At 36.7% G+C, this 7,945-nt stretch overlaps 1 protein-coding gene across 1 annotated transcript; it reads left to right on the top strand.

Annotated features, from left to right (window-relative positions):
- The first annotated feature begins 1,103 nt into the window (after positions 1–1,103).
- LOC122323022 (extracellular calcium-sensing receptor-like) lies at positions 1,104–4,381 on the top strand. Its single transcript, XM_043216645.1, is given in 8 exon segments — positions 1,104–1,328; positions 1,517–1,805; positions 1,918–2,392; positions 2,395–2,672; positions 2,819–3,046; positions 3,123–3,246; positions 3,466–4,296; positions 4,299–4,381. Coding segments are annotated over 8 exon segments (2,445 nt in total). The 5' UTR covers positions 1,104–1,191.
- Positions 4,382–7,945: the final 3,564 nt, after the last annotated feature.

The raw sequence follows: 7,945 nt of genomic DNA, 5'->3' as shown, positions 1-7,945 counted from the left end.
ATTAATAACCTTTAATTGTACCTATTTTACTGTGACAAATAACACTAATTTACACAAATATCCTACATATTTGTGAATTGACATGGTAGAGGTGAGAGGTGCTATAGTTGCTCTCCCGCTGAGACATCTCCATCAGTATGGTCAAACACTTCCTTAAAATGAGCTATAAACGTGTCAATGGAACTGGTAATGGGTCCACCTTGATTCCAAAATGTTTCTGCCCATTGAAGTGCTGCCCCTGAGAGCAAGGAGATAATGCAATTCTTGATTGATCCGTTGGATAGAGTGCGGGTTGCATCTCAAAGACGAGTGAGCTTTGTAGTAGAAATCCATTGCCCTCCTCTGCCAAATCAGAATAGGCTGCTGGACAGGCCATGGCACTCGAAGTGATGGTAGGCAAAGAAGTGCTAGCATTGAAGGGTGCTGTGGTGGGTGTCAGAGAACTCGCCGCAGGTGAGTGTGGAGTTCCTGGAATGGGTTATCGGTGCTCATTCTGTGTGAGAGTTGTTAGTCTGAGCTTTGTAGATAGGTTTCTTAAAGCATCTTGCAGATGTTGCCACAGTTATTCTGGATTTAGTTTGTCTCAGATTGCTATTTTTCTTCATGTCATTCCAATCAGACTAGATGATGATGAGATCAGATCTCTGTGTGGAGCACTGGCTGTTGTCAGACTCCAGACTCCAAAACTTTTACTGGATTATTACAAGTAATGGTAAAATTAATGTTTGGAAATATAAGTTGATATTTCCTACTGACACTAATGCAAAACACAGAAATAACTAAACAGTCACTAACTGACTGACTTGAAAAATACTACTGTATAATAATGTAATAATGCATATTAAGAAAACATTTTGGTAACAATTCGGAAAAAAATGTAGTTTAGTCTATATAAAGAGAAATTGTATATGTATAATTTGCTCCAAAAAAACTAATAGTTTTGCTTTTTAAATTATGACCATCAAATTAGTTTGACTCTATTCCACTCCTACTTTACCTCATCTATGAGGTGATTGGTTATGCTCTTAATCACTCATCCATGTGAATTTTGTCTATAAAACAGTAAATAACCTATCATAGGTCATTTGCATTTGCAGTTGCAGTGGAGTTCAATCTTTGGGATGCTTCTCTTTTTACACAATCCTGCTTTTACATCAGCTTCATACAAAGGCAGGAAACACACTATGCCGAATGATGGGAGACCCTAAGTACCCGCTGATTTCTAAGAATGGAGACCTAACCATTGGAGCACTTTTTCCAGTCCATAGCACAGAGACAGTACCTTCATTCGAATTTAGAAAAAAACCTCAGCCTCTTTCATGCTCCAGGTTTGTTACATTTATGTATTGAAACTTTAAAGGGTAAAATGTATTTAAAATAATAAATTGCATTATGAAAATAAATTCACATTTATAACAGCAATATTTAATATTTATAGCTTGAAAGACCACAATGACTAAATAAATAAATGTAATATGGTTGTTATTTAGCCTGCTAATTTAATGTTTAATTTCAGTGTGAATCTAAGAGATTTTCGCCTTGCCCAAATTATGATTTTTGCCATTGAAGAGATTAACAGAAGTGAACATTTGCTCCCAAATGTTTCTATTGGTTATCGAATTTTTGACACCTGTGGTTCAAGACTATCTACCATGAGTGCAATAATGGGACTGATGAATGTTCAGGAGTTTGAAGAAGAAGACAGTTGTACTGGGCAGTCTCCATTGCATGCTATAATAGGTGATTCAGAGTCTACTGCCACAGTGATTCTCTCCAGAACTACAGGACCTTTTAAGATACCGGTGGTAAAGCACAATAACAAAAATGTTTGACACAATCAGTATTTCATTGTTTCCTGTTCTTTCTTTCTTTCTTTCTTTCTTTCATTCATTAATTTGTTATTTATTTATTTTTCAGATAAGTCATTCAGCTTCATGTGAATGCCTCGGCAATAGAAAAGATTACCCTTCATTCTTTAGGACTACAGCTAGTGATTACCACCAGAGCAGAGCACTTGCATACTTGGTCAAGGATTTAGGATGGTCTTGGGTTGGAGCTGTGAACAGTGACAATGAATATGGAAACTATGGAATGGCAATATTTCAGAAAATAGCCCGGGAGGAGGGGATCTGCGTGGAGTACACAGTCAAATTCTATCGAACAGAAACTGAAAAATTACAGAAAGTGGTAGAAAGAATTAAAAAAAGCACTGCAAAAGTGGTTATTGCATTTGTTTCATTTCTTGAGATGGGTTTACTCATTGATCAGCTAAGTATTCAAAATATTACAGGCATTCAAATGATTGGAGTAAAGTCATGGATAACATCAGAAAATTACATCACTCTAAACAGCTTTCATGTTCTAGGAGGGTCGCTGGGGTTTGCAATGAGAAAATCAATATTGAAGGGTTTTCAGATTATGTTACAAAATCATTCTGGAAAACTGCCATCCCGTGCCTACACTTTGAGGGGAATTCTTCTCAATATGCAATAAGTTGCAGAAAATATGATGATCTACTTACAATGAAAAATTACAATGAAGATGTGACTGAACACAGATATTCAGCCAATGTCTATGAAGCAGTTTATGCTGTGGCTCATTCACTACACAGTCTTCTCAACTGCAAAGCACAAGAAGGTTGTGAAAAAGGCCTGACAATACAGCCACAGCAGGTAAAATATAAAACACAGATGAATAGAAAGTGAGAAAAGAAAGTTGGTAACAATATTTACGATGAACAATGCATTAACATGTCTCAATTATAATACATAACGAATACAAAACTGTATTTATTACTTTTATTAAATTTTTTCATTAGGTGGTCGAGGCTCTGAAAAAAGTAAATTTCACCGTTAAGTTTGGTGATCGTGTGTGGTTTGACAGCAGTGGTGCAACAGTGGCCCAATATGAAGTTGTAAACTGGCAGCAGAACTCAGATGGATCATTCCAGTTTAGGCCGGTGGGATACTATGATGCCTCTTTGCCACCTGATCAACGTTTTGTGCTCAAAACTGAAAACATAATCTGGGCTGGAGGAAAATTGCAAGTAAATAACCTATTGGTAAAACAATGCTTAATTAAATTGAAGGAACACAATATATCATCTATGCATGCCCCTGTAGAAGCCAAGGTCTGTGTGCAGTGAGAGCTGTCCTCCAGGCACTAGGAAGGCTACACAGAAAGGAAGACCTGTCTGCTGTTATGACTGTATTCCATGTGCAGAAGGAGAAATCAGTAATGAGACAGGTAAACCTCAACTTGGTTTGTGTTTACATTGCACTTTCCTCTAGCATTGCACTTAGCAAATTAAATAAATAAAATAAATGTGTTTGTGTAAATATATATATATATATATATATATATATATATATATATATATATATATATATATATATATATATATATATATATATATATATATATATATAAAATCTTGAAACATAATGATTACAACTTTCTTTCCAGATTCAATTAACTGCAAGCAGTGTCCAGGGGAATTCTGGTCTAATGCTGAGAAAAATAAATGTGTGCTAAAGGCTGTAGAGTTTCTGTCATTCACAGAAGTTATGGGTATAGTGCTAATATTTTTCTCATTATTTGGAGTAGGATTAACTGTGCTAGTGGCCTTTCTGTTTTACAGTAAGAAAGACACCCCCATAGTAAAAGCCAACAACTCAGAGCTGAGCTTCCTGCTGCTCTTCTCATTGACTCTGTGTTTTCTCTGTTCTCTTACTTTCATTGGTCGGCCCACTGAGTGGTCCTGTATGTTGCGTCACACAGCATTTGGGATCACTTTTGTTCTCTGTATCTCCTGTGTTTTGGGGAAAACAATAGTGGTCTTAATGGCCTTCAAGGCTACACTTCCAGGAAGTAATGTCATGAAATGGTTTGGTCCTGCACAACAACGGCTCAGTGTTTTTGCCTTTACACTAATACAAATTCTTATATGTGTGCTTTGGTTGACAATATCTCCTCCATTTCCTAACGAAAATATGAAATATTATAAGGAAAAGATCATACTTGAGTGCAGTCTAGGTTCAACTATAGGTTTCTGGGCTGTGCTGGGTTATATTGGCCTTTTGGCTGTCTTGTGCTTTTTTTCTGGCTTTTCTGGCTCAAGCACACTGCCTGATAACTTCAATGAAGCCAAATTTATAACATTCAGCATGATAATATTTTGTGCTGTATGGATTACGTTTATTCCAGCTTATGTCAGTTCTCCTGGCAAATTTACCGTAGCTGTAGAGATTTTTGCTATTTTAGCCTCAAGCATTGGTTTACTATTTTGCATATTTGCGCTAAATGTTATATTATCCTGTGTAAGCCTGAACAAAATACAAAGCAACATGTTATGGGAAAAACACCATCTAAAACCTATTGAGAATTAAACTAATATTATGCTTTAATTTTTCTTCTTGTTGCTGCTGCTGTAGTGTGTGTGTGTGTGTGTGTGTGTGTGTGTGTAATATAGAATTATATACAAAGTTATCTGAAAATGTAAGATATCCTTGAATTCCATGGTTTTCCATATCAGGACATAATAAAAAAAATGGAATAAAACATCAGATGGACCATTTCATTTTCAAAAATAAAATCACAATGGAAAAGCCATCTGTGACCAAGTTAAGACACCCTTAGTGATAACATATGACTTAAAAGTGTAAATAGCAACCAGGCATTGTTAGTCTAACCCCTTTTGATTATCAAGTGTGTGCACCTCTATAGAAGTTTTAGCAGTTTGCCGAACTGGACCATTCACATGTGTTTTAACATAAATGCAAGAAGGTAAGAAACCAGCAATGATATGGCTTTTTTCAAACTATTTGAATTAAGTCTATCTGCAGCTCTGCAGTGTGTGTATGCATGGGAAAAACATGCACACGCACACACACACACATAATAAACAATTACAACAGATTTAGTATCAATATATGATAAATAAATGACAGAAAAATTACCAAAAAAACATTCAAATTAGCCAAAAAACCCCCCATTAATAACAAAGTTGGATGTGGCAAATGAAATACTAAAAAAAATAAAATTAAATAATTATCAAGATCCACATTAAAGCAGAAAAGACAAAAAGTTACAAAAGGAAACCTAGTAGCCGGAAGCAAGAAAGGAAAAAAAAAAGTTCAATTTTGTTTAACTATTTAAACAAAATACAAATAAAAGTTAAATACCAACATACATAAACCCAATTAAGCACACAAATAGATAAAGCCTCAATCACACCACCAAACACAATAGGCTGCACATGCCTCCATAGACGATGTAACTGAATTGAGCAGATGAAGACAATCATTCGTTGGCACAAAACAGCGCACAGTTATGGTAACACCGCACTCCTAAAATATATACAAACATCCAATTAATAATAAGATGCCATGCTAAATTAAAATCACTCAAACTTTAGAATAGGAGAAAATCTAAATTCTCTACCAACAAGTCATTGTGGGACCCTGATCATAGTTAAAGGATTCGAAGAAGAAACGCTAAAGCAACGCTTAAGAAGAAATCATCTATCCGCGCTCATATACTAAAATCCAGGCTATAATGTCATTTGCCTTACCAAATGCTGATGGGTCTACCCACTGACTGGAATCCAGTGGCTGGTTGAAGGCTGTATGCGTGTAGACTCTTTCTGGTGCTTCTGCAAAATCACTTATTTATTAAACTTTTGTTTCCCCAATTTTAGTACTGACCTTATATAATTTGATCTGACTCCAATTTCCGTGATTCTGACTATATTAATTTTAATGTCACTGCTGATCCCTCTAGTTGCGATTGAATTTAGATCATTAATTAACTATAATACTTCCTAGTTTCGACTTATCGTTCGTTAGGAGTCTGGGTCGCTTAGAGACCTTGTTTGGCCAGAACAGACTCACAACACATCTGGGCTAGTCCAGGTCTTAGTCAGATGCTACCCCGTAGATCGCTTACCTTAATAAAGCCATCTCCTCGATAGACTCAAGATTTTTAATCAAGATTTACTTTTATTATGCCAGGCAGTACGGTTTTCCAATTCATGAAATTTCATTACATTTGCACAACTGATCAGCAGTAAACACACAAAAATAAAGAAAACAAACTAAAACAAACAGAAAAAACTAATTATAAAAAGAATCATTCAAAAGGTCATCGTACCTGGCAATGAAGACACACAGAAGTTGTGCAGGAAGATCTGTTTACAGAAAACTTCCCTTAGTGGTTTGCCCACTTCCTTTAAATACCCAGACTGATCAAAGAATCACACATTTAGCACCCAAATGTGAAACTTTTCCCCAAACCATTCCCGTGCTGATCCTTGAAGCAAAGATAAATGGTTATCAAATGGTCTTTATTGGGGCACACGCTCACCAGGAAACCAGAAACCCTTTCACCAGTCACACTTGAACCATTTACATTAGCCTCCCATCTGCATCTGTCACACTCAAGGGGAAGGAGAGGTTTACCTAAACAGGAACCAAAAACATGACGGGGTAGAAGAAGGGGAGCAACCAAATTAAGCCACATATTGTTTTTACTCTTTCCCGCAGATCTTCTCGCAAGATGAAAGAGAGTTTTATTACTTTACTATAGACTGGAACTCTTGCTTGGTGAGTTTCCTGCAGAATGGAAACCAGAGGCCCTGGTCGAAGGTCAATGCGTGTTCAGTCTTTCCTTTGCGTCTCTTCAAAAATCACTAATATTTATTCATCTTTTGTGTTTCCAATTATAATACTGACCTTATACATAATTTTATCTGACTCCAATCTTTTGTGATTTTATTTATATTTATTAAAATGTAACTGCTGATTCCTCTAGTTGTGATTAAATTCCATTCATTGATCATTGATCTGACTCACCCTAGCACGCCAACAATGTAAAAAACCTCAGAGGTCAATAACCTACTAGAAAAGTTATTTCAGACAATATTATAAGTTAACCAAGATTAATGATTATTATTATTACAATTTTGTCACTTTCCTTATATACTCAGACCAGACAAATGTAGTTATAAAAACCTTTGGTGTTTAGGTTTCCATGCTCCAGTGTCACACCTGGCTGGAACATGCTCAGAGACCCAAAAGGAGGACTCACCTCCTTCTCAACAGAACACAATTCTACCAAGTTTTTAATCTTTTCCATAATATAAGTGATTACTGTGAAATTGAGACCAATTTACCAATCGCACTGAGACCTTTCAAATGAGACCAAACATGAGAGTGAAGAACAATAGGTTCACAAGACACGTGATATATAATGCCTTACTCCTACTCGCTCTGTAACTAACACCCCAGCTACGGTTTTGGACCGTTGGTCTCACGTTGGAGCAGCTAAACTATACTTGGTGAATACATCATTAATCATCAACATTCTCGATTCCTGACCGTGAAGGCTCCAGTACAGTAAAGGCTATTGCCAAAATTTAATTTGGCTGAGAAGCCAACAAGTGGCCCATAAAACTGTGAGCAAAAGGTTGTGTATCTTTGTCAAAAGTTCATTACGCAGGACTTTTGGAAGTAGTATCTAAGGCAGATTTTGAAAGCTGTCGACGTTCTGCACTATTTGGAAAGGTCTGTTTTTCCCAGAACCAGAACAGGAAGTACAATCTGGCAACAGGTTCAAGGGTAGTTCGGGAAGCTTAGTCCGCAGGCAGGAAGTAGGTCAATACAGGGTTAGCAGTCCAATCAAGCAAACAGTACGGGTGGGCAAAATCCGAGAGATGTGAAACAAGGAAACAGGCAAGGTTCATAGACAACAATGGTAAACAGAAAATAAGAAACACTTGTTACTTGTTACACTTGTTAATACTTTGCAACTAGCACATGGAAGGCCCTCTGGTTATAAAGCCCTCAAACAGGAAGTAACCAGTGAAGTAGAGAAGGGGCTGAGCCGAGCTAGTACTCAGACGAGGCCTCCCTCTGGTGGTCAGGCGTTACAACTGAATAATAAAGTC

Source organism: Puntigrus tetrazona, chromosome 18, assembly GCF_018831695.1.
Source record: "Puntigrus tetrazona isolate hp1 chromosome 18, ASM1883169v1, whole genome shotgun sequence".
Taxonomy (NCBI): domain Eukaryota; kingdom Metazoa; phylum Chordata; class Actinopteri; order Cypriniformes; family Cyprinidae; genus Puntigrus; species Puntigrus tetrazona.
This window is presented reverse-complemented; position numbering and strand designations above follow the sequence as displayed.